Source organism: Monodon monoceros, unplaced genomic scaffold (genome assembly GCF_005190385.1).
Source record: "Monodon monoceros isolate NGI ecotype Baffin Bay Population unplaced genomic scaffold, NGI_Narwhal_1 Super_Scaffold_12, whole genome shotgun sequence".
NCBI lineage: Eukaryota > Metazoa > Chordata > Mammalia > Artiodactyla > Monodontidae > Monodon > Monodon monoceros.
Window position 1 is genome coordinate 115628938 of NW_021703768.1, and position 27503 is coordinate 115656440.

At 39.6% G+C, this 27503-nt stretch overlaps 1 protein-coding gene across 3 annotated transcripts; it reads right to left on the bottom strand.

Annotated features, from left to right (window-relative positions):
* Positions 1 to 3063: 3063 nt before the first annotated feature.
* Positions 3064 to 27146, bottom strand: CDC25C (cell division cycle 25C). Of its 3 annotated transcripts, XM_029218568.1 has the most exons (14): positions 26944 to 27146; positions 26324 to 26532; positions 25529 to 25623; positions 24773 to 24818; positions 23205 to 23238; positions 23000 to 23089; positions 18388 to 18546; positions 8833 to 8985; positions 7789 to 7890; positions 6717 to 6779; positions 5349 to 5447; positions 4686 to 4819; positions 4187 to 4298; positions 3064 to 3986 (listed from the first exon to the last, which is right to left on the bottom strand). In XM_029218568.1, the coding sequence occupies exons 2-14, from the start codon at positions 26518 to 26520 to the stop codon at positions 3837 to 3839; spliced, it is 1434 nt and encodes a 477-aa protein (XP_029074401.1). In that variant the 5' UTR covers positions 26521 to 26532; positions 26944 to 27146; the 3' UTR covers positions 3064 to 3836. The 3 variants fall into 3 exon arrangements, with proteins under 3 accessions (XP_029074401.1, XP_029074403.1, XP_029074402.1); XM_029218570.1 differs by lacking the exons at positions 6717 to 6779; positions 26944 to 27146 and having other exon boundaries at positions 3409 to 3986; positions 26324 to 26529; XM_029218569.1 differs by lacking the exons at positions 7789 to 7890; positions 26944 to 27146 and having other exon boundaries at positions 3409 to 3986; positions 26324 to 26520.
* Between the last annotated feature and the right edge of the window lie 357 nt (positions 27147 to 27503).

Consider the following 27503-nt stretch of genomic DNA (forward strand, 5'->3'; position numbering starts at 1 on the left):
TTTTGAGATTGATTATGGGTTCAGCTTTGTGCCAGGTGCAGAAATGATTAAGACACAAACTGCCCTGGGAGGCCTTACAAACCACTGATTGGGGCTCAAAGGTCCAAAGACTCTGTACCTAACTCCACTTTCATTTGTAATCTTGGTTTTCTGCCTTCTATCAAGCCCTCTCTCACCGTTGAGCTTTCATTCCTTTTGCTATCCTTAGCTAATCCAGGGTGTTAGCAGTTTAGTGAAAAACAGTTAAGAGAACAAGCTTTACAGACTACCTGGTTTCAGATGCCATTTCCAACACATGCTGGGTAATCTCGGGCATGTCACTTAATTTTTCTGTGCTTCAGTTTCTTCATCTGTAAAATTAATAGCAGCATTCACTTCATATAACCATTGTGAGGATTAAACAAGTATACGCTGAGTTAAAGGGTTTAGCTTAGTGCCTGGCACATAGTGAACACGGAATGATATCACCCCAGGAGGCAGGCAGGAGTTCATTGTTCTATGAACTCAGCCACCCCCTACCACCAGACCTACTGCTTTGGAGCTAAGGCTAGTTCTTCTTCCTTTTGCTGAATATACTAGTGGGCCAGAGTGCTTGTAGGGATGGGAACAAAAAGAATCATTTTCTACCTTGTCAGTTTCTTGAGGGCAGGAACTGTGTCATATTATTGAATGCCTGTGGTACTTAGAATTGACATCCCTAGAGAGGAACTGGTGTTTCCCTAACATTTGCCTGAACTGAGTGGGGAAAGAAAATTGTCCACACCTCCCACTTTATATGCCTGGTAAGGAAAGGGAAATGCTTCCCTCTCTGTAGCAGAGGTCAGCCAGGTCCTGGGGCTGAGAATCAAGCAGGAAGCAGTATTCAGACCTAAAGGTTTCCATTCTTTACTACTTGACTTCATGATGAACGAATACCAGTCAGTGCAAGGACACCAGAGCAGAGCTAACCCCCTATATAGCCTCGTGTGGAGGTTCCTGGGCTGGGGTCTTAGTGTCTGCCCTTAGCCTCATTTCTCAAACCCCAGCAACCCTATGGCCCTGACTTCTCAAGAACCGACAACTGAGGCTCTTACACATGTAACACCTGATACAGTGCCAACTTAGAAAGACAGATTGTTCATTGATGAGAATTTGGTAACAGCAAAATCTATTAACGGTACAGACTCTGGAGCCATCTCGGCCTGGGTTCAAATCCCAATTCTGCCATTAATTAACTGTGGGATTTTAAACAAGTTACTTGGGCTTCCCTGGTGGCTCAGTGGTTAAGAATCTGCCTGCCAATGCAGGGGACACGGGTTTGAGCCCTGGTCCAGGAAGATCCCACATGCCGCTGAGCAACTAAGCCCGTGCACCAAACTACTGAGCCTATGCTCTAGAGCCCGCGTGCCACAACTACTGAAGCCTGCGTGCCCAGAGCCCATGCTCCACAACAAGAGAAGCCACCGCAATGAGAAGCCTGCACACCGCAACGAAGAGTAGCCCCCCGCTCGCTACAACTAGAGAGAACCCGTGTGCAGCAACAAAGACCCAATGCAGCCAAAAATAAATTAATTAAATAAATTTAAAAAAAAAAGTTACTCAATCCCTCTGTTCCTCAATTTCTTTATCGGTAAAACATGCATAATAGTGAATATTTGCCTCACAGGATTGTTGTGAAAATGAGTTTATATATATAAAATGAGTTCATGAAGTCTTGCATGCAGTAAACAACTGAAAAGTTGTTAGCTACTATTATTATTGTTCCTGAAAATAACATGAATTAAGTGATGCGGTACCTATACAATGGGAAGATATTACAAGAAACTATATGGGAAAATGTTGCCTTTTAGGCAAATATAATTTTCCACAAAGTAGATAGCTGATTAAGCCCTAGTTTTATGTGTTGCAACTCAGAATTTCCATTTAAGATTACTGAAATGTGAACACTTGTGCACCAGTCTCTTCCCAGGTAGTGACTTGCTTCCACCTTTTTGGGAAGAATTATCAGGAAATGACCCACTAGGTTAGGCAGTGAGTCAGGGACCCCTCGTCATACTTGGAAATGGAGGTGCTTCCAGCAGTTTCCTGCTCAGGCAACTAGAAGTTCCTGCTTGGTGGGGGGAAGTGTGTGGAGTGGGACAGGGAAGCAGCATCTTTCCCTCAGCTATTTCCACCTAATGTAGCAGAAGCTTTTCTTTCCTTTTTATCCCCGGGCCTTCTGAGCTCTGAGCTCAAGGGCTTAGGCAGGTCAGAGAGGGAGCCTCCCTCTGGACAGACACGCTCCAGCTAGGAGTGGAGGCTGCAGGCTGCAGTGGCTGGCTTAGAGAATACAGCAGTGCCCTCTGCTGTGAGGCAAGCATGCAGCATTCCGGGAGAACAGCACTTGCAAACCTTGCAAAAATCAATCCAGTCACTCTGGCACACTGTTGGGCTGCCCTATGGCTAATGCCCTCCTTCCCTCCCACTCACTTTAAAAAAGTCTCCCTGCTCCAGAACCTGGGAAGATATCATTTTTGTCTCCATTCTATGTCAGTCTAGGCTTCAGAGCCCTTTGTCCTTTTCTAGTCCTGAGCTATCACTACTACTAGGTTAATGCCAGAGAAGACAATGTTCAATTAATTCCACGGCCACCCAGGCCAAGTAGGGCTGTACCTTACTACACAGACAAAAGCCTACTCACCTTAAAGAGCTCTAAGAAAGGAAAGCCTGGGATAATACTGAAGAATGCAATTTAAAATATCTTTCTGAAGTCTAACTGATCTTGCTTGGTACTTTTCTTTTATTCCTATCTTCATATAGCACGGATCTCTACTTCCAACCATCCTAAATCCTAAACTTGTCTCTGTGAGACATGGAGTGGAGAAAAAACTTTGGAAAATGGGAAAAGTCAAAACTCCATTGAGGCTGTAGATAAGGAACTTTTGAGCCCAACTCAGACCTATCCCTTGGCCTTAGAGAATAGCAATTATTTTGGTTTTCTGAGCCTTGATACCAATGAGTGTTGAGTCTGGGGCACACTTTTAGGCAACTCATACTATGGGATGGTCTAGGAAAGGAAAGCCTGGAACATTGCTGAAGAACGAAATTTAAAAGGTTTTCCTTAATTCCAGAGCTGTGGTTCTCAAGCCTTTCATGTATCAGAATCACCTGAAAAGGAGATTTTTAAAACCCAGATTTCTGGGCCCTAACCTCAGATGTTCTGATTTAGTAGGTCTGGAGTGGGCTGTGAAAATTTGCATTTCAAGCAAGTTCAGATGATGCTGATGGACCAGGGCCCAAACTTTGAGAACCATGGTCTGGAGAAAAGCACCTAGGCCTCAGCTATAAATAGAGATGGCTACATCTTTGTCCGAAGGAGTTTAATGTGGTGATTACTTCCTTATACACATCTTCTAGGAACAGACTGGGCTCACAGTCGCATTTCTCATTCTTCAAAGTTTATTTTCCCATTTTAAAAAAAGGTGAGAGAGGGAAACAAAGAAGGAAAATATAGAGAAAGAATATGGGCAACTCTCTCTCACATAGCCAGAAGCCCACAGGGAAAAAGATGTGGCTGACCTCTGAGGAGACTCAAGCAGTTAGGAAGAGGAATCCAACAGCTCCCTGAAGCAACACAAATCTCTATGCAACCCAAGGCTCCAGCCTTACAGAGCCAGCTCCAGGGCTTCCCACCAGCAAGGAGCTCTACTGACACCTAACCAGTCCCCAGGCCTGGGATTTCAGTAGTTTGGCAGCCTGTTGGTTTGCTGACATCTTTTAACATCTTGGGTTTAGCTGCATAGAAGATGGCCTCTTTCTGCTTAGGGTTTCAATAGAGTCTTTTGGTGAGTCCTAGGCAGCCAGTGGATGATCTGATATCATGGGCTCACATCCTTCACCAGCAAGGCAATCTGTTCCTGCAGCTGCCGCTCCCCTTCCCATGCTTTGCTCTGGTTTCGACACCTCAGCAGCTCAGCCTTATGGTCCTGGTGATGCATAGGGCAGTAGCTCTGTGGTTCGCACAGCTCCTGAAAGGCAGGGGACAGAGTAAGGGATCCTCTTGATGCCTCCAGTCTGCCTACTAGGTATAATAGAGATGCTGCAAGTAGTGGCTAAGAAGAAGCAGCAGTTTCTTCTCAGAAGGCTTTGCAGGACCTGGGAGCTGCATGCTAAAGTAGGCTTTCCCGAGTTTGGGCTCCCCCGTTGCCCCATGTGCCCCATCCTTTACCATATATTCTGGAAAGAAGTCTCTGTAGCCCCCTCTGAGGATATACAGCTCTGGGTAGTACAGTGCAGGATACTGGTTCACAGCCCTGTCCTCTTGTCTCAGAGAGCGGTACCTTTAGAGAAAATCCAGGGATGGGTGGGGTGGAAAGAAGCAAGTTCAGGATTCCATGGGCTATTCACTGGGGAAGGGGAGGAAGAATAGACTTTTGCTAACCCTCAAAAGGAACTCCAGATCTATTTTTGCAAAACAAGGTCCAAGTAGCACCACTCTTTCTCCTTTGCTCCATTGGTACCTAATTCCCAATCCTTTTTCCTTCACTGCTTCCAACCTTTGAATTGTAGAAACCCCTTTCCTCCACCTCCCTAACATTCTTCAAACTTCAGTGGAAAGTATTCATTGATTCAGTCTCTGTCTGAACTGATCTGGGAAGGTTCCCTGGCTGTAAGTCCCTAATCAAGATCCATTTCCATCACCCACCCTACCCTGTGTAGACACTCACATGCGGGGACCCCTCTCTGAGGAGAATTCACAGTGGAACACAATGATTATTCTTTTCTGAGTATCCAAAGGGACAATGGGTTTCTTCAGAAAGAAGTTATACAGTTCTTCTTGACTGTACAAGTTTAAAGCTCCCTGTAAAAGAATTAAGTATTTCCTTAAGGATCTGTGAACAGGGCCAACACTTAGAAATAACTGTAATACCATCTTGAAATATTTGGTTCAGGAAGGCTAGACTATAAGTACTTTCAGAGAGGCAATCTACCTGTATCTACCCCCAGGGCCTGGCATGGAGCTTGGTATGTAGTAGGTGCTCAATAAATGTTTACAGAATGGAACTGCCTGAAGTGTAGGGATCATTGTGAGGAATGTCTGTAAGCATTAAGTGTTTGAAAAGTGCTTCTCAGTCCGTGGATGAATGTTTTTACTTCCAGGTAGGAGCTCTTGGCTCCTATAGAAAAAAGGGAGATTGGTCTAAGAGGGAAAGGGAAAGTAAATTGCTCAAAGTACACAGAATTAGAACAGGAATGAGGACTGAGCCTTGATGTGCTCCAAATATATAATATCTGCCCTGGTTGTAGAGTTCACAGGACCCTTTGTCCAGACTTCTCAATAAAGAGCTATCCCCAGCCCCTTACCTACTAAGTCCTCAATGTAACCTTACCTGGATGTGTCCTCCCAGGTACTCATATGGATAGCGGCAATCGATGATATAAAATATCTCTATCAGACCCTGGAACTTCCCCAAAAGCAAGGCAGCCACCTGCACAGAAACTATGATTGAATATCCTGCTTCTTCTGAGGGAGAGAAGAGTCAGTCACACAGTTCCTGATTTGCACAGCATTCCACTGTACGCCCAGCCTCCAAAGTCCCCCTATGGTTGAAATATGGCAGTGATGCAGTCCCACCCCGCATAAGAGGATAAAATAGGATATGGCCTTTTTGGAGAACCAAAATAGCTGGTATTGCCAGGACATCAGGGAAAACCACACTCAGGCTACTTATTTGGAGGCAGGCATGGCTGCAGTCAGCCTCTGAGAAGATACCCAAGGACTTCTGTAAGGGCACAGGTAGCAGCTAGGCTCCTGATTTTACAAGAAGAAATGAGAAATGATTCCCCACCCTCTGCTGTAAAATTAGAAAGCAAGTTTCCCGAAAGGGATATGGAAGGAAAGGGGTGATATCCAGAAGAGGAAACTTAAGCTTCATGTAGTTATGTCAATTGGTTCAACCCTTCTGGAGGGCACTTTGTAAATACTTATGAAAATAAATGCAATTACACTTTCAACAATTTCTTTTCTAACATCTTAAGTAAACAGAAAAGTACATAAAGATAGGGCACAATAATATTCATCTCACCACTGCTTCATATTATCAAAATACTATGAATAACTTAAATACTCAATAAAAGGGGTTTAGTTAAATAAATTAGACATTATCAGTATAACAGAATATTACATAGCCATTAAAAGGATAATATAGATATCTTTTTATTGCTATAGAAAGATGTTTACAATGTCTTACTAAGCTAATTGCAAAATTACATGTTTATTACGATCCTATTTTTATAAAACTTATGCCAGAATAAAATGTGTAAGGCCATAAGGAAAGTATTATTAGTGCTTATTTCTGGTGGTGAGGTTATGGGTGGAGTGACCAAATAATTACTGCACAAACTGGGACACTTTTGAGAGTGAAAGAGAACACTATTAATAATTACCCTACACTAATAGGCATAAACGGGATTGCAACATGTAAACCAGGATGTAAGTTCAGCCTAACTGGGTGATTTTTACTTTTTTCCTTTCCCCGTCCTCCTTCCTTCCTTTCTTTCATAACAATTATATATCATATGTTTAATTAAAAACAAAGGTGCATATAAAAGAGAGTCCTTTAGCACAGCTTCAGTTGAATAAAGAGCCTATATGAGTGAACACAGAAATAAATACAAATGGAAGTGGGGATTTTAGGGACAGAACAGACCAGATGGTAGCTTATGTAACCAGTTACCATCTCCAGAAATCTGCTTACTGTTTCTGGGTTGACGTACTTCAGATCTTGGTGTCTCCCTGACACGGTCGGCAGTGCACATACCTAGAAATACCCAAGAGCTGAAATAATAGCAAGTTCTCTATACCCAAATTTGAGATCATGACCCATATATTGTCCTTTCCAAATGACATTTAAAACCTCAGATGTCTTCAGAAATCAATGGTCTCTATAACATGCATATGCAGCAATTTCATTTCTAAGAACTGATCCTAAGGAAATAATTACGGATGGGTACAAAGTTTTAGATTTAGCTACAAATATGTCCACGTTGGTATAGTGCATAAGGAAAAATTGTAGAAGTAAATATCCTACAAGAAAGGATTTATCAAGAAATTATGGGCAGCCAAAAAAGAAAGAAAGAAGTACTGTGCTGCTATTAAAAGTGATGAAATGATGAAGCAGAACTGTTTACTGACAGGAAAAGATGTTCCTGATACATCAAATGAGAGGGAATAAAAACCTCAGCAGATCACAAAACAAACATGGAAAAACAAAAAATGTAGTTGTGTACATGAATGTGTGTTTGTGAAAATACATAGAAAAAAGTCTGCAGGAATATACACCAAGAAAATATTAAATAAAAGCAATAATACTCTGACAAGATTTGGGGTAGATTTCATTTTCCATCTTTTCTGTAGTGACCAAGTATGATTTACATAATTTTCAAATATATTAAAAAAAAAAAAAAGAGAAAGCCTCATACTTGGGACTTCCCTGGCAGTCCAGTGGTTAAGACTCCGCACTTCCACTGCAGGGGGGACAGGTTCGACCCCTGGTTGGGAAACTAAGATCCTGAATGCTGCACAGTACAGCTAAAAAAAAAAGAAAGCCTCTTCTTATCTTCCCCACTGCTCTGGATATTCCCAGAATGAATAAGGAATCCTTTCTCATGAAAGGTTTAGGGCCTAGATCTACCACTACAGCAATTTCAGGTTATCAGTGAGTACTTGGTGAAGATGCATAATTAATTAAACCTAGTGTCCTCTGCAAGCAGAGAAGATTCAGATCCAAAATACAGGATGAAATATAGGATTGGTGTAACCAAACTCACCTTGGAGAAATCACCAATCAGGGGCCCCTGGTTAGAATCTTCCTCCAGCATCTGAGTCATATTTATGTCACAGAGGGAGATCATTTTCTTTATACCTAAACCCTGAAGACAACAAGATTCCCCCCACCCCCAGTCCTCATATTAAAGGTTTAAAAACTATGGGATGGAAGGAGTGGAGGGAGACATTAAAAATATGCATACTCTTTGATCTAATAATTCCACTTGTTTTACTAAGAAAATAAAGATATGTACAAAGATTTGGCTGTAAGGTTGTTTACAACAGAGAAAAATTTCTAATAAATGATCAATAACAGGATCTTGATTAAACAAATCATATCCACACACTACAGATTACTATTAAGGAATAAAAAGTATATTGTAAATTTCATTGACATGAAAATATGACATGATATCATTAAATAGGTTAGAAAACATGTACTTTATAATGCCACTTTAATAAAAGAAAAAACATTTGCATTAAAAAATGTCTGAAAGACTATACATCTAGTATTAACAGTAATTATCTCTGGCCTGTGGGATTATGGGCATTTCACAATGGCTTCTTTTTGCTTATCTGCATTTTCCATTTTTCTGTAACGTCATACACTGATTTTATAAAATAGCCAAATGTATTGAGATTTTTTTAAAGGAGGGATAGGGGATGAGGGCTAAGTTTTTCAGAATTTGCTTTCCACCAAACAAGTGTGCTCTAGGATTCTATTTCTCTCAGAATGCATATAAAACAACAATAAATGTCCTTACCAATCAAAGTTCCCTTGTACTTTCTCAGATCTTAAAAAAGAGGGTTGGGAAGACAATACAATGACATCATTTCCAAAATTATACTATAATATAACATATTTATTATTAAATATTTTATATATGGATGCAGATGTAGAAAAGAAAACAGGAAGATGGAAAGAAGAGATAAAGGTAAAAGTAATGAAGAAGACCAAAAGATGTACTAAAGCAATCCCCATGCCAGAAAAGTGGAGAAAATGAGATAGAAGATTAAAGAGACTGTCTTCTTAAAAAGTTTCTTACCTTCCTGAGCTCTTTGTGGCTAGAACAATACTTCTTTTTTACTTTATCTGGTATTGTGTTGTCCTTGAATTTTACCATCTGCTTCAGTCCTGGACTGTTCAAACTGTCTGGCAACGAAGAGGAGCGATACAGGCAGCTCCTGTTCACAGATGCCTGTTTGGAAATATGAAACCCCAAGGTTCTTCCTCCTTAAAGTGTGTCTGCAGGCCAGCATTGTGAACATCTCCTGGGAGCTTGTTAGAAATGCAGAATCCCAGATGTTAGGCTTCAGCCCAGACCTGCTAATTTAAAATCTGCACTCTAACAAGATGCCCAGGTGATTCCTAGGAACACTCAAGTTTGAGAAACAATGCCCCAGGTAAGCAACCTGTCTTCCCTTCCTCATTAACATCTTTCTCCTCAGACTGCATGATGTTCCATCTCTCCTAGATGTTTTAAATCCAGCCAAATTCTCGACCTGACCATCTTATATATAACAATTCTTGTAGAAGAAAGCAAATGCAAGCTTAGTTCCTCCAGTCATATGATAGTTTCTCTATGGGATCCTAAGACCCTGACAATCAAAAAACAATTTTTCTTTTCCAGCTGTGTTGGGTCTTCTTGCTGCACGCGGGCTTTCTCTAATTGTGGTGTGTGCTACTCTTCGTTGCACTGCGCAGGCTTCTCATTGCAGGGGCTTCTCTTGTTGCAGAGCACAGGCTCTAGGCACACGGGCTTCAGTAGTTGCAGCACATGGGCTCAGTACGCAGGCTTCAGTGGCATGCAAACTCAGTAGTTTGGGCGCGCGGGCTTCAGTAGTTGTGGCACGAGGGTTCAGTAGTTGTAGCTCGTGTGCTTTAGAGCACAGGATCAGTAACTGTGGCACACGGGCTTAGTTGCTCTGCAGCATGTGGGATCTTCCCGGACCAGGGATCGAACCCATGTCCCTTCCATTGGCAGGCGGATTCTTTTTTTTTTTTTTTTTTGTGATATGCGGGCCTCTCACTGTTGTGGCCTCTCCCGTTGCAGAGCACAGGCTCCGGACGCGCAGGCTCAGCAGCCATGGCTCACGGGCCGAGCCGCTCCACGGCATGTGGGATCTTCCCGGACCGGGGCACAAACCCGTGTCCCCTACATTGGCAGGCGGACTCAACCACTGCGCCACCAGGGAAGCCCTGCAGGCGGATTCTTAACCACTGCGCCACCAAGGAAGTCTAAGACCCTGACAATCAAGATTTAAGAACCCCGACAAAACTGAAGATGACAAGCCAAAAAAGTTAGCCTGGGTGAAAAAGTACTAAGAAGCAAGAGTATATAGTTGTCCCTTGGTATCTGTGAGAGACTGGTTCCAGGACTACTACAGATACCAAAATCTAGGAGCGCTCAAGTCCCTTACTTAAAACCATGTAGTATCTGTATATAATCTATGAACATCCTCCTGTATACTGTATTTTATTTATTTATTTTTTGGCCATGCTGCACGGCATGTGGGATCTTAGTTTCCTAACCAGGGATCGAACCCATGCCCCCTGCAGTGGAAGTGTGGAGTCTTAACCACTGAACCGCCAGGGAAGTCCTTCCTGTATATTTTAAATCATCTCTAGATTATAATACAGCTAATATCTATACCTATACCTAATACCTAATACAATGTAAATGTTATGTAAATAGTTTCCTGTGTGGGCAAATTCAAGCTTACTTTTTGGAACTTTCTGGGAAAAAAAAATTTTTTTTTAAATATTTTCAATCTGTGGAGTGAGAGAGAAAAAATGTCATTCAGCCTTCTTAAAGGGAATGAATGGGGAAGAAATATAGCAAAATAAGCAGCATGCAAGGGAAAAGAAAACACTAGAATCTAATATCAGGATGACCATTATAGGATTGATACTATGAAGCCCATCAGGAAAAAAGTAGATTAAATACCACGAAAAACTAGTCTTGGGAGTTGCTGGCCCAGGAATAGACTTAATACAGGAGGATGGACTAATTGTCTCTTCCGAAGGCATGATATATGTGTTATATACCCAGAGGCAGGGGGATATATTAAAAGACCTCTGATGGCAAGTTTCAACTAATCCAAGATTCTTATCCTCTGTTTCCTTCTTTATACACTCACCTCACTAACTGCCATGGATTGATTTAGGAGGATGCTAGACCTCCTAAATAAGAGATAAGAGAGCCAAAATTAGAACACATATTTGATAATAAATGGTTTCTAGGAGAAGAAAACATGAACACCAGTATTTTACTTTACAATAACTATATCTACACTACAGTGTTTGTCACACCCATGGTCCTAAGGAAAACCCCATTGTTCATGGTACCAGTTGAAGGTACAGTTCACATTTGATATACCAACATTCTATACCTACCTTTTCCTTTGGACCCCTGCCAGTCATCTCCCTATGTCTCCACAACCCTACTCCAAGCCACTGGTGACTGGACCATATTGCTGACTGAACACTCCTATTTAGTGGTCAAGAATATGTAAACATAACCTGGGCCAATCAGGTTCCCTCTCTGAGAGTCTAACTTGGAAAATATCAAAATAATTAGGCAGCAGCAGAAGCCAAAGCTTTATTAAAAGGAAGAAGCCAAGAGATATAGTCAAAGGCCATGACGCCAATGAATGGATGGATGAACCAAAGGTATGGTGGTAGAGGAAATGTGGTGAAGAACTGAGGAGTAGGCTACCCAGCCTCCATGACAGACTTCCCTTCATATAACTTTAGTTTTGCCCTGAGAAGAATGCAGGAGGAAGCCAGATCAGAATTTCAAATTTGCTGGCCTTAGTGCAATCTTTGTTTCTTTTAACCAAAAGAGCCTCTCTAGAACACACTGTAATTATTAAGCTAAGGGCTCATTTTAAAGAGTTTGAATTAATTATCTACTAAGTGAAATGTATCCATGTATTAGTATTACATCTAAGAAATCTTTGCCTAACACAAGGTCACAAACATTTTCCTCCTGTTTTTTTCCTTCAGTTGTTTTACAGTTTTAGGTTTTATATTTAGGCCCATGATCCATTTTGTGCTAATTTCTATATATGGTGTGAAGTATAGATTGAAGTTTTTGTTTTTGTTTTTCAGATGGATTTTCAATTGCTCCAGCACAACTTGTTGAAAAGACTATGCTTTCTCCATTTAATTGCTTTTGTGTCTTGGTTTATTATCAATTGACCATATATGCATGAGTCTGTTTCTCGAATATCTATTCTGTTGCACTGAAGCTTTAGGTTTTTGGTAGCTATTATGATGGTGATAACGAAGGTGATAAACATCTCTTTGGGTTTCATATTGTCCAAGGACAAGAAGCCAGAAATAAACGATAGCAAAAAACTACTTTAACAAACAGAAACAGCCACTACTGTTTTGACAGATACTTTCCAATACATTTATATAAAAACAAATGGCAACTTATTGCAAGGAGTATAAGTGCTAGGTCATAGAGAAATGATGATAATGATACTTTAGATTTGTCTAGCCAGTTAGAAGTTTCCCAGTTACCAGAAGCTGGTGAGGGGAGATCCCAGGACCAGCTGTCTTAGATCTACCAACTAATGGCTTTCATTGTTTAAGGAATCAATGAACACTTTCCAAATCTGGGAGTTTTAAAGCATTGCAAAGGCCAGAAAGGAGAAAAGTTCAATTCTACTTGCAGATTTTATTTAAATGTTAAATTAGACAATTATTACTTTGTAAACTGAGGAGGCATCATCATTTCCTCATGGCTTATATGCTCTTCAGCACACATAGTCTTGGCTTCTGTCTGTACCGCTCTACTGCTCTTGTCAAGGTTATCAACAATCTTCTTGTTGTCATATCAGACGCTCACTTCCTTAGCCATGTATCATCCTGAATTTCACAGTGCCTTCCACTGACTTGGCTAATCCCTTATTTAGCTTCAATGGCACAGCCTAGTTTCTTAGTTTAGTCCTAGTATAGACAACTGTTTACTAAAAGAACTGTGATGCTTCTACCTCTCTGTTGCTCCTTCTCAGTCTTCTTTGTCAAGCTTCCTCACCTACCAAACCTCTAACAGATGTTGGATTCAGGGCTAGGACCTGGCCCTTTTTCAATCTCCTCACTCTTGCCATAGGTGACTTTTTTCTACCCATGAATTTAAACTTTCCCTCCATGCTGATGACTCTCAAATTTTTCTCTCAAGACTTCTGCTCTTACTTCCAGACTTCCACATTCACATACCTGTTTGACAATTTTTAAGTACATACCAGGTGACACAGCAGTGAATCAGAGAGTGGAAGAGACAAACAAATAAATATACTCTGTACTTTCATGTAATGAAAAGTGCTGTAAGTAAAAAATAAAGAAGGATAAAAGACAGGAAAAATATTGGGGTTAGAAGTTTGTCGGGAAAGGCCTTTCTGTTAAGGTGACATATGTGGAGATAAGAGACCAAAATGAGGGAGAAAATCATGTTTTCCCAGGGGAAGAGTGTTTCAGGCTGAAGGAACAACAAATGCCGTGGTGAGAATAGCAAGGCCAGTGATGGCCGCATTTAGTATGGTTCCATTTTTAGAAAGCTCAAAAACTGAAGCAATACTATAAACCAAATAGATCTAACAGACATCTATAGAATACTGTACCCAACAAACAGTAGAATATACATTCTTCTCAAATACACATGGAACATTCTCCAGGATAGACTATATACTGGGACATAAAACAAGCCTCAATAAATTTTAAAGGATTGAAGTGATACAAAGTATGTTCTCTGATCACAATGGAATAGTTAGAAATTTATAATAGAAAAAAATCTGGAAAACTCACAAATGTGTAGAAATTAACACACTCCTAAATAACTAGTGGGTCAAAAAAGATCACAAGGGAAATCAGAAAATACTTTGCGATGAATGAGAATGAAGATATAACATACAAAAACTTAGGTAAAAATGCAACTAAACCAGTGCTTAGATGAAATTTATAGCTGTAAATATCTATAATAAAAAAGAAGGAAGAATTCAAGTCAATGACCTAACCTCCACTAAAGAAGAAACTAAATCCAAAGCAAGCAGAAGGAAGGAAATAAGACAGGTTAGAGCAAAACTCAGTGAAGTAGAAAATAGAAAAACAATGGAGAAAAACAACAGAACCAAAAGTTGTTTCTTTGAAAAAAATCAACAAAATTGATAAACCTTTAGCTAGACTGACCAGGAAAAAAAGAGAAAAGACTCAAATTACAAAAATCACAAATGAAAGAGAGGACATTACAACCAATCATACAGAGTTTTTAAAACATCATAATGGGGACTTCCCTGGTGGTCCAGTAGGTAAGACTCTGTGCTCCCAATGCAGGGCACCCAGGTTTGATCCCTGGTTGGGGAACTAGATCCTACATGCATGCTGCAACTACGAGCCCGCATGCCGCAACTGAAAGATCCCACATGCCTCAACTAAGACCTGGCTCAGCCAAAATAAATTAATTAATTAATTAATTTTTAAAAATCATAATGGTATACTATGAACAATTATATTCTAATGAATGAGAAAACTTAGATTAAACAGGAAAATTCCTAAAAAGGCAAAAACTATTGTCAAGAAAAAAAACAGAAAATCTGACTAGACCTGCAAAAAATAAAGAGATTAAATTAGTAATTTTAAAATTTCTCACAGGGACTTCCCTGGAGGTCCAGTAGTTAAGACTCCACGTTTCCAGTGCAGGTGGCATGGGTTCAATCCCTGGTCAGGGAACTAAGATCTCGCATGCCATGCGGCGCAGCCAAAAAATAAAATAAAATAATTAAAAACAACGACGACAAAACAAAACTTCTCACAAAGAAAAGCTCAGGGACTTCCCTGGTGGCCCAGTGGTTAAGAATCCTGCTGCCAAATTGAAGGAGAAAAAACATATGATCATCTCAACAGATGCAGAGAAAGCTTTCGACAAAATTCAACATCCATTTATGATAAAAACCCTCCAGAAAGTAGGCATAGAGGGAAATTTCCTCAACATAATAAAGGCCTTATATGACAAACCCACAACCAACATTGTCCTCAATGGTGAAAAACTGAAATCATTTCCACTAAGATCAGGAAGAAGACAAGGTTGCCAACTCTCACCACTATTACTCAACATAGTTCTGGAAGTTTTAGCCACAGCAATCAGAGAAGAAAAAGAAATAAAAAGAATCCAAATCGGAAAAGAAGAAGTAAAGCTGTCACTGTTTGCAGAGGACATGATACTATACAGAGAGAATCCTAAAGATGCTACCAGAAAACTACTAGAGCTAATCAATGAACTTGGTAAAGTAGCAGGATACAAAATTAATGCACAGAAATCTCTGGCATTCCTATACACTAATGATGAAAAATCTGAAAGTGAAATTAAGAAAACACTCCCATTTACCACTGCAACAAAAAGAATAAAATATCTAGGAATAAACCTACCTAAGGAGACAAAAGACCTGTATGCAGAAAATTATAAGACACTGATGAAAGAAATTAAAGATGATACAAACAGATGGAGAGATATACCATGTTCTTGGATTGGAAGAATCAACATTGTGAAAATGACTATACTACCCAAAGCAAGCTACAGATTCAATGCGATCCCTATCAAACTACGAGTGGCATTTTTCACAGAACTAGAACAAAAAATTTCCCAATTTGTATGGAAACACAAAAGACCCCAAATAGCTAAAGCAATCTTGAGAAAGAAAAACAGAGCTGGAGGAATCAGGCTCCCTGACTTCAGACTACACTACAAAGTAACCAAGACAGTATGATACTGGCACAAAAACAGAAATATAGATCAATGGAACAGGACAGAAAGCCCAGAGATAAACCCACACACATATGGTCACCTTATCTTTGATAAAGGAGGCAAGAATATACAGTGGAGAAAAGACAGTCTCTTCAATAAGTGGTGCTGGGAAAACTGGACAGCTACATGTAAAAGAATGAAATTAGAACACTCCCTAACACCATACACAAAAATAAACTCAAAATGGATTAGAGACCTAAATGTAAGACTGGACACTATAAAACTCTTAGAGGAAAACATAGGAAGAACACCTAGAGTCCATGCTCTGCAACAAGAGAAGCCACACAATGAGAAGCCCGAGCACGCAACAAAGAGTAGTCCCCGCTCGCCACAACTAGAGAAAGCTTGCGCACAGGCACGAAGACCCAACACAGCCACAAACAAACAAACAAATTAATTAATTAAAAAGAAATTGAGGCATAGCAAGATCATATGACTCACCCATACAGGTAAAAGTGGCAGAGTCAAGCTATGAACCCAGGCAGTCTGGCTCTAGGGTCCATACTTTTTAGACCAATATGCTCTATTGACTCCCATGCTCTTGACTTTTCCCTCTAACCCCAAGTAATCTCAAAGTCATCCTTCAATCAGGATTGGGAATGGTGGTCAGAAAAACGTAATACCCAAGGCTAATTAACCCTAATTTTCTTTCAAGGAGAATATATTCAAATATACTTTGTGAAATAAGAAAATATATAAAATGACTTATTACAAAGCTACAGTAATTGGAACTATGGTTCTGTAAAGATACACCTAGACCAACGGAATAGAATAGGGAGTCCAGAAATAAACCATCACATACACAGTCAAATGATTTTTGACAGTGGTGCCAAGACCTTTCAATGAGGAAAAGACAGGCTTTTCAACAAACAGGGCAGGGAAAACTGGATATTCACATGCAAGAGAATGAAATTGGACCCTTACCTTACACCATAAGCAAAACTTAATTCAAAATGGAACAAGACCGAAATTTAAGAGTTAAAACTATACAACTCTACAAAGAATTTCTGTGTGGGGTGATGAAAATAAAATTGACACCTCTGTGCCCTAGATCTCTCCTTTCTGATCCTTGAATGATGTTATTCCTGTTATGTATCTACCTCATTATTAGACTCTTCAGTGGCTATTACTCCTTCTTCACAAACTTTCTCTCTGCTTTTAAACTTGGAGTCGCTAGCCTTCATTTTCTCCTCTATGCAGATGGTTCTGAAACATACATTTCCAGCTCTGATGGTTCCAATTCCTCATTCAGTATTTCCATTTAAGCTTCCTGTTACTGCCTCTAACTGAAATGTCCAAAACTGAACACATCTTATTCCCTTTGAATTCATGTTTCTTTTCAAATTCATTACAGTGTCACCATTTCTCCAGTTACTCAGATTGAAGTTAAAAGTAGTACCATCCCAAACTCCTAGGTCCCTTTTTCCTATCACTCTGCCATTCACAGCACTTTTGACAATCATTACCTTGTTTATTGACTTACTTGCATTATCTATCTTCTTGACTAGAAAAAATACAAATAGGAACTACATGAAAATTAGGAATCTTGTCCATCTTAATCATGACTCTGTTCTTAGTTCTAGCACAGCACCTGGTGCATACCAGCCTCCTAATAAATACTTATTGAATATTGTTAACAGCCTATACTAGTTTTTATTAACAATAATAAAGTAGGTATATTATTACAAACTGCTTTTAATACTTTATCATATTAACAATGATTCTCTTGTGGAAGTGTTTATTATCATTATGCTCTCCATTTTATATTTGAGAAACTGAGCCTTAGAGTGGTTAAGTGTCTTGTTCATGGTCAAACACTACATAAGAGAATGAGGACCAGAATCCAAGGGTTCTAACTCAGCTATATCATATTACCTTGTAAAATGAATAAGTTTAAAAAACACACCCTCTGGACTTCCCTGGCAGTCCAGTGGTTAAGACTTCATGTTTCCAATGCAGGGGGTGCAGGTTCAATCCCTGGTTGGGGAAGATCCCCCACACCACAAGGCAAGGCCAAAACAAAAAACAAAAAACACCCCTACACATATTTGTTTCAAATAAATGAAGTTGATTCAGAAAATCTAACTGCCTCAGAAACTATCTTTGATATTTCAGTACATCGCCAATAAGCTACAGGCTTCAGATATTCCTCTCAATGATATGGGGAGGATAAAAGACAAAAATATATATTGTAAAATACCTAAAAAATCATGCTAAGTATATCCCATCTATTACTATTATTCTGGAGGCATCACTTACACAAGATTACATTGATGGTGATCTACTCAAACTGCTAACGAACCTTCTCACCCAGCAGTAATAAGAGTCCCATGATGACCTGATACCCTATCAGTCAGGTAGCCCTTAGAGTATAGAGACCATGTCTTCTTGATCTCTGCAGACCTACCACATAGTACAGTGGCTGCAACATATTAGATACACAATATTATTTATTCAAGGATGAAAGAATTTAGGACTTCCCTGGTGGTCCAGTGGTTAAGAATCCACCTTCCAATGCAGGGGACGCAGGTTTGATCCCTGGTTGGAGAATTAAGATGCCACATGCCGCAGGGCAATTAAGCCCATGCACCGCAACTACAGAGCCCACATGGTCTGGAGCCTGTGCACCACAACTAGAGAGAAGCCCGCGTGCCATAACTAGAAAGAAACCCACCCGCCACAATGAAAGATTCCACGTGCTGCAACTAAGACCCAACGCAGCCAAAAACTTAATTAATTAAAAAGAATGAAGGAATTTGAAAAATGCAAAAACACCATCAGAGAGTACTTTACCTTGGCCTTTTCTTGATCTTCCAGAGAAAACTCCATCAATTCATCTGAAATCTCCTCTGTCTGGTTTTCTCCTAGCTCTGGATTTTTATCTAATTTTGAAACTGTAGTAATAGGACTGTCCAGATGTTTCATTTCACTTTCCACCAAGTTTCCATTGTCCTATGAATTATATTGACAATATTAAAAACTATCCAGGACCCTTACCTTACACCATATACAGATATTAACTCAAAATGAATCAAAGACCTAAATGTAAGAGCTAAAACTATAAAACTCTTAGAAGAAAATAGGAGGAAAGCTTTACAACCTTGGATTTGGCAATGATTTCTTGGATATTACACAAAACCACAAGCAACAAAAGAAAAAATAGATAAACTGGATTTCATCAAAATTAAAAATTTTGTGCATTGAAGAATACTATCAAAAAAGTGAAAAGGCAACCCATAGGATAAAATATTTGCAAATCACATGAATACTATCAAAAAAGTGAAAAGGCAACCCATAGGATAAAATATTTGCAAATCACGTATCTGATAAGGGATTAAATTCAGAATATATAAAGAACTCCCACAACTCAACAACAATAGCAACAATAACAACAGAAGCAAACAGGACTTGAATAGACATTTCTCCACAGATATACAAATGACCAATCAGCACATGAAAAGATACACAACATAACTAGTCATCAGGGAAATGCAAATCAAAACCACAATGAGATACTACTTTGTACCCATTAGGATAGCTACTATTAAACAAACAAACAAACAAAAAACCCCAGAAAATAACAAGTGTTGGCAAGGATATGGAGAAATTGGAACCCTTGTACATTGCTGTGGGAAATGTCAAATGGTGCAGTCGCTATGGATAACGGTATGGTGGTTCCCCAAAAAAATCAAACATAGAATTACCGTATATGACCAGTAATTCCATTTCTTGGTATATACTCCAAAGAATGAAAGCAGGGGTTTGAAGATATTTTTATACGAATGTTCACAGCAGCATTATTCACAATAGCCAAAAGGTGTAAACAACTCAAATGTCCATCAACAGATTAATGGATAAACAAAATGCAGTATATTCATATGATGGAATATTATCCAGCCATAAAAAGGAATGAAATTCTGATGCATGCTACAATACGGATGAACCTTGAAGACATTATGCTAAGTGAGATAAGCCAGAAACAAAAGGACAAATATTATATGATTCTACTTACATGAAGTACCTAGAGTAGTCAAATTCACAGAAGAAAAGAGACTAGAGGTTACCAGAGGGAGAAAAGCGCAGTTATTATTTAATGGGTAGACAGCTTCTGTTTTGAAGGATGAAAAAATTCTGAAATGGATAGTGCTGATAGTTGTACAACATTGTGAACGTACTTAATGCCACTGGGTTGTACACAAAAATATGGTTTAGATGGTAAATGTTATGTATATTTTACTACATTAAAAAAAATCACACACACATATACAGAAGATTATGTAGTAATTTACCATGCTCCAAGTCTTCCCCTACTCCAAGGAATCAAAAATCTGAAACATGATCAGCTTTATCTACTTAGCATGGGATATGTTAAAATGGCTTTCCCAAAGTGTTGAGATTAGAATCCAAATCTCTGGAGTATCTTAAGTCCATAGTCTATTAAAAACAAGTGATGCTGTACACCTGAAACTAACACAACCTTGTAAATCAACTGTACTTCAATTTAAAAAAGAAGAAAAAAATCACAACAAGTGAGTGCCTGGGTAACTTAAGACTCCAGTAGCAAAATGAACAAGTACACAATCATTCACTAGAGAAAATATACACGGCTAATAGTCACATGAAATCATTACTAATTATTTTTAACATAAAATAAAACATTTTACCCATCTAATTAGCAATTTTTTTAAAGTGATAACAAATTATCCAAATAAGCCATGGATTGCTCCTGAAAACGTAAATTCTTAGAACTTTTTTTGGAAAGGAATTTGGCAATATGTATCAAAAATCTTAAAAAATATTTAAACCCTTTAATCCAGTAATTATGTGTCTTGGTACTAATCCTAAATAAAAAAATTTTTAACATAGGCAAAAATTTGTGTTCAAGAACTTACATGATAGCATTATTTGTAAAAGCAAAATGTGGATACTCCTAAGTGTCCAACAATCGGGAAGTATTGTACATAGGTGTTAGAATAAAAGCATCCCTTAAAAAGTAATGTTTACTAAGAGTTTTAATATTAACTTAAAATAACAGGATATGAAGTTATATATATGATAAGACCTCAACTTTGTAAAACTGTACACATGGTTAAAAGATTGAAAGAAATGAGGTAAAATGTTAATAGTGGTTTTTCTCTATGAGGTAGCTGTTTTCTTTTTTATATTTTCCTTTATTTATTTATTTATTTTTTAACATCTTTATTGGAGTATAATTGCTTTACAATGGTGTGTTAGTTTCTGCTTTATAACAAAGTGAATCAGTTATACATATACATATGTTCCCATATCTCTTCCCTCTTGCGGCATCTCCCTCCCTCCCACCCTCCCTATCCCACCCCTCTAGGTGGTCACAAAGCACCGAACTGATCTCCCTGTGCTATGTCGCTGCTTCCCACTAGCTATCTATTTTACATTTGGTAGTGTATATATGTCCATGTCACTCTCTCACTTTGTCCCAGCTTACCCTTCCTCCTCCCCATATCCTCAAGTCCATTCTCTAGTAGGTCTGTGTCTTTATTCCCGTCTTACCCCTAGGTACTTCATGACCTTTTTTTTTTTTTCTTAGATTCCATATATATGTGTTAGCATATGGTATTGGTTTTTCTCCTTCTGACTTACTTCACTCTGTATGACAGGCTCTAGGTCCATCCACCTCACTACAAATAACTCAATTTCGTTTCTTTTTATGGCTGAGTAATATTCCATTGTATATATGTGCCACATCTTCTTTATCCATTCATCTGTTGATGGACACTTAGGTTGCTTCCATGTCCTGGCTATTGTAAATAGAGCTGCAATGAACATTTTGGTACATGACTCTTTTTGAATTATGGTTTTCTCAGGGTATATGCCCAGCAGTGGGATTGCTGGGTCGTATGGTAGTTCTATTTGTAGTTTTCTAAGGAACTTCCATACTGTTCTCCATAGTGGCTGTATCAATTTACATTCCCACTATCTGTGAAAGAGTGTTCCCTTTTCTCCACACCCTCTCCAGCATTTATTGTTTGTAGATTTTTTGATGATGGCCATTCTGACCGGTGTGAGATGATATCTCACTGTAGTTTATTTTTATACCATTTTCACAATGGGCACATAGTACTTTTAAAATCAGGGAAGGGGGGGTGGAAACACTTAAAGAATAAAGGGGAAATTTTTTAAAAGGCCTAAGAATTTTTTCTTCTCCTTAAATTTAAATGAATAAAAAGATCAGAGGATATCTCCTCCCTTTCCCTGCTCAAAGGTTACTTCTCCAACCTCTTTTCTCACCCAAGTCAGCTTTGAAAAATTCAAAGGGGCATAAATCCAGATCTATCATCCTCTACCCCACAATACCTCAGTTGACTCTTGAGGAAGATGTCCAGTGACTCACCAGCAGAAAAAGAGGAGACCTCAGGTTCCTGGGTACCCACCACTCCAAGGGCTTTGAAGTGCTGTTTTCCTGCATAAGAAAAACTACATTGGCTGGAGGAAGAGAAATGTCAGCAGACCCTGCCAAAAACATTTCATCTGATGAAGCCATGAATAATCCTTACAAAACACAGTATATGTAACCAAGGTTGACCACGTACCCTGAAAATACAAATTATGGTTTGGATTTGTTATGGTGTGTAGATCTTCTCTGGAGCGTACTAATTTTATGATCACAAGCCAAATGAAGGGAGGAAAAAGGGAGCCTGACAGAGGAAGGAATGATGAGATTTTTTTAAAGTGATTATAAAGGGAGATTAGAAGCACTGTAATTCAAGAAAAAGTTGATTAGAACAGCCAAAAACATGGGCATAACTTAGGCAATGTGAGCAAAGAAGAACAGCAGCTATCTTTTATAGATACTGACCTGGCGGAAAGGATGGGAGGCAGGGAAAAGAAAAAAGATGGCTAGAAAATGGGATTAGTTGAGGGATTAGTTAGAGAATTATCTTAGCGATTAGGTAGCTTTGGAGAGGCCAGTTTCAACTTGGAACTGAAGGATGGTCTGAGACTCAGAGGAAAAAGGACAATGACTTCCTCAGAATAGGGGCTAAGAAGCTGGGCTAAGGGGGAAATAAGAAGAAATTAAGAAACCTAGACTTGTATATGAAGCCATGCAAAGAATATGTGAACAAGTTATGTAAGTTATCCCTATCTGTTTAAAAAAGAAAAAAAGTCCTAAATTCCTTACACTGCAATCAACTGAACATGAGTAATAATGATGAACTGCTGTGGAAGACTTGGAGCTAGGATCAAACCTTAAAGGGTAAAAACAAAACAAACCATAAAGAATTTTTTTTCCACAGTGATGCAATTTGCTTGTCTAGCATACTGAGGCACAAACAGCTCTAGGTCTCATAATGATACTGATGAGTTAGTTGTTCCACTCAAAGGAAGAAAACTGCTAATGGATCTAGGTTTCCATTAAAACACTCACATTCTCTTTATTTGCGGATGAGCTACATATTGCATCTTTCTTCCTGTGGCCATGGTCCAAAGCATTCGGAGTGCTACAAAACAGCTGTGCCTACAAGAGATTGTTTTCTGAGAACATCCAGCATCCTCAAGCCACAGGTAAGCTGGAAGCCCTCTGCTTCCCACCTGACAAACAAACTCAGACCCAAGAAAGATGAGTTACTCACTGGGCTGCATTTTACAAGGTGTTGGTGATAATTCCTGTAGATAAAAAAAACTGCCAGTCAGTTAAACCCCAAATAGGATTTGGTTATTCTTCAGTGGCTTGGGACATCCCACTTTTCCTTTCTTCCATTCTAGGAGACCTGTACCTAGTTGATATGTCTTTTCCAATAACAATATGTAGGGTGTTCTCTGTGGTAAATATCAAGACATTGAGTGACATCCTGGGGATAAGGACCTCATTTCACTGGCATAACCATATATATAGATATGCATCAAAGATGATGAGTTTGTCCTACATCTTATGCAGACACAATTTACTAATTTTTCAGCATTGACTATTGGGAGTTAATATTTATTTTTTTATAAATTTCTATCCTCCCTTTCCAGATTTTATCTAGTTTACCTGGGTTAGGACATATAAACAATTCAAAGAAAATACAGGCAATATAAAGTAAAATTTTCACATGTATTGATTAAAAATACTCATGGAAAGCCTTCCCTAGTGCATGAAAGTGGCACCTAATTCATCTAAACATCGAAGAATAATACTATAAAAAGATTAAAACAGTCAAATGGAAAATTTATGATAAATTTAAGAAGTTGAATTAAAATTACTTTTCAGTCCTGAGTACTCTGATTGAACATTTTAAGATCTCCAACACGGGACTTCCCTGGTGGCTCAATGGTTAAGAATCCGCCTGCCAATTCAGGGGACATGGGTTCAATCCCTGGTCTGGGAAGATCCCACATGCTGCGGAACGACAAAGCCTGTGTGCCACAACTACTGAACCTGCACTCTAGAGCCCACAAGCCACAACTACTGAGCCCGCATGCCACAGCTACTGAAGCCCATGTGCCTAGAGCCCGTGCTCCACAGCAAGAGAAGCCACCGCAATGAGAAGCTCATGCACCACAATGAAGAGTAGCCCCCGCTCGCCGCAACTAGAGAAAGCCCGCGCGCAGCAACGAAGACCCAATGCAGCCAAAAGTTAATTAATTAATAGATTAATTTTTAAAAAAAGATCTCCAACAAAGAATCTTCAACAGTAATAATAATAAACATTATAAAATGTATGGTATGCATTAGGTACACATTTTCATTTAATCCTCACAGCAGCCATTTATGTAAAGTGCTATTATTATCTCCATTATTATTATTTCTTTATTACAAATAAAGAAACTGAGGTCCCTTGAAATTAAGAAACTTGTCAGAGTCAGCTGGTGAAGTAGTAGTAAGCCACTGGAATCCAGACACTCTGATTCCAGAGCCTGCACTCTACACTTTCAACCACTAAGATATATATACTCCATCTAAGTGCAGTATACCATTCTCCTCCATTCTAAAGACAATACTGATTGTATGTGATGGTTAAAATGAATAGCCTTCATTTTCACAACACAATTTAGATCTTGGAAACTTAAAAACATTTCAAGGGAAGAATCTAGGCCCCCAAGCCCACTTACATCTAAAGTGAAACATTCTCTACTCTACAGAGTCTGCATAGGATAAAATCCCCAGGCCAGTGTTGAAAAGGCTTTAGCATGGGGTTCATTTAGCAAAAGAACTTACATCCCAGCTAACTGTATTTCCTCAGGTCCTGTAGAATCCAAGTGACCTGCAATCAGATGTGAAGAGTTATTCTTGTCCATGCATTTTGTCTTTCCTTCTCATTTTCTTCATTACCAGTGAGCCATATTAATTTCAAAAGCTGGCCTTGTGAACACAAAGGCTCTTGATAGGTACCAGTTTCATGGTACAAGGTACTATGGTATAAGGTACAAGTTCATGGAAACTTAAGAATTTACATGTGTCACGGAAAGAAAAAATTCTGATTAGCAGTGCATTATGCTAAACTACAGAGATTTTTTCCATGAGTAGAAAGGAAAGCTTATCACTCAGGAAATGCGAAATCAGAACAAATACTAAAATGGTTGACTAGTAAAACACATTCCTTTGGGGTACACACCCTATAAAAACACATAAGAATTAGTTGACAAAGTATTTCTTTATGTTGGTTTCTTTGCCTCTGCTGAGATTAGACTAGGGCATAAAACTTTTCATCTTTAACTACCACTTTCATTCCCACAATCAGTCAACAAAATATTCCTTCTTGTCTAACTTTCTCAATGCAAAGTGACTCCTATTGGGGTCAATTCTCTTCCCATTGGCTGAATCATTCTCCTCAAAAATCCTCTAGGTACTCAAAGAATTCCATCTTCAAGGTTCTCTATTTACTTTTACCACCTTCCATCTCTATCCTACTACTCTGTCCTCACCCCTAACAGTTATTCCTTCCCTTGAGGCTTTTACCTCCCTTTTCCCTACCAGTTTCATCAAGGTCTGAAGAAGTGGTAAACTGAGTGGCAGACATCTCCCCGCTGCTAAGATTCGAAAGATTAAGGCAACGTTTTGGGGTTTCTCTGTTGAGACATAATAATACATCAAGATTCCCATTAGGTTGTAATATCCTTAAAAGGCAAAGATCACATTATCTTCTTCATTTGAAACACCCCTCAATGACTATCACATAATCTGAGCAGTGTCCAAATAAAGCTAATTGTTTTTTGGAAGTATTTCAGATTAGGCTGAGAAAAATCTCCCACCTTTTCTCTACTCTAATAATCTGTACCTCATTTTCTCCTCACCAACATATTGAGACAAGGGAGTTTTTAAAAATTGGCTGAGGTGGGTCTTGACCACACATCTTTTGCCCTGAGCAACATAACAACACAGATTTGATTTCTCCTTGGAGTCTCCAGTACTTCTCTGATTTGTGATTCTCCAACTTTGTTGATTAGCTGACGCATGAGGGCATAGCATGACCAGAATTTGAAGTACAGTAACAGTAACATTAACAGTAGTACTAATAAGTGGAAACTCATATAATGCAATAAAGTTTTCAAAGACTTTTCCCAGACATCACATCATTTGATTCTCACAAGATCCTAGTAAGATATTATGTCACAGAAAAGAAGCCTGAGACTCAAAACGGTCACATGGCTAGTCAAGGGCAGAACTAAGACTTAAACCCTGATCTCTGAGCCAGGATAATTTTTAAAAACCCAAAAACTGTTTAGAAGAGCAAAGGAGATATGGTGTGAAAAGAAAAAGTGGATTTACCCAGACAAAATGCTTAGGTTTGCAGAATCACCAAAAAGTTTCTTCTCCACTGGGGTTCTAGGGAGATCTGAACTGATGGAAAAGGAAGTATCTCTCTCCAGGAGCAGGTTTAATATCTTCCTCTGATTGGACCTAAAACTAGGTCCTGAGCCAGGGCTTCCCTCCTCTCTTGTAGATGAAAAGAATTCTGCAGACATGGTCTCCGAGTTCTCACTAAGAAAAAATAAAACGTAGCTAAGAGAGGGAGAACGTCATCTACACAGGTACATCACAGATGGTCTAGCTGTCAGAACCTCCTCCACCCTTTCCAGCAGCAACCAAGCGGATCAATATTAAGGAGGGGGCATTCCTAAACGGTGAACCACATCTTGGCTTGAAGATTAAATAGCACTTGCCGAAGCGGCTTGGCCTTTCCAGCGGAACCTGAACTGACCGAAAGGCAACCTCAGGACCTTAAAGATGGAATGAAAAGAGGACCTGGACTTGTTAGGAGCCACATAGCTCGTGACTCCTGACAGGAAGGAACTCAGGTCTCCTAACTCGCGATAATGCCTGTTTTGTCCCCCTAACCTCTGTTTGCGAGGCCCGTGATTCCAAGGAGGACACAGCTCTGGGCTTACCTCAGGTTTGAGTCTGAGACTTGCCTTCAGGAGGAAGAGAAGTAGGCAGGGAATCACACACAAGCGAAGACTTTAGCAGAATTCAAGGAAATCTGGGGAAAGGAGGCGATTTAAACAGACGACAGCTATGCCTCTCGACCAGATAGGCTGGAGTCTACCTTCTTCGCTTCTCTCACCGGACTGTCGAAGTTACAGCCTCAGAGCAAGATCAACAGCCATAGGCCTTGACCATTCAAACCTTCCGCCCGCCCAATAACCTATCCCGCTCGCCTCTAAGCTGCGCCAGCCAATCTCCGCGCACCCGCCTAGACACCCCCGCCCCCCCACATCTCGGCCAATCGTTTGCCTCGTACAGCACCCGGGGGCGTGAACTGTTCCGGAAGGAGCGAGATTTGCCCCGCCCCGCAGCCCAGCGGGCTGCCGATTGGCCCACCAGCTTTCGGCAAGGCCCGAGTTAAACCCCGCCCCACAGGGAGTTTGGCGCCTCATTGGCTCTCCCTCTGGCCTATCACCACACCCTTTCTGAGCTCTCCTTTCCTTCAGCCCCTCCAACCCCGGGA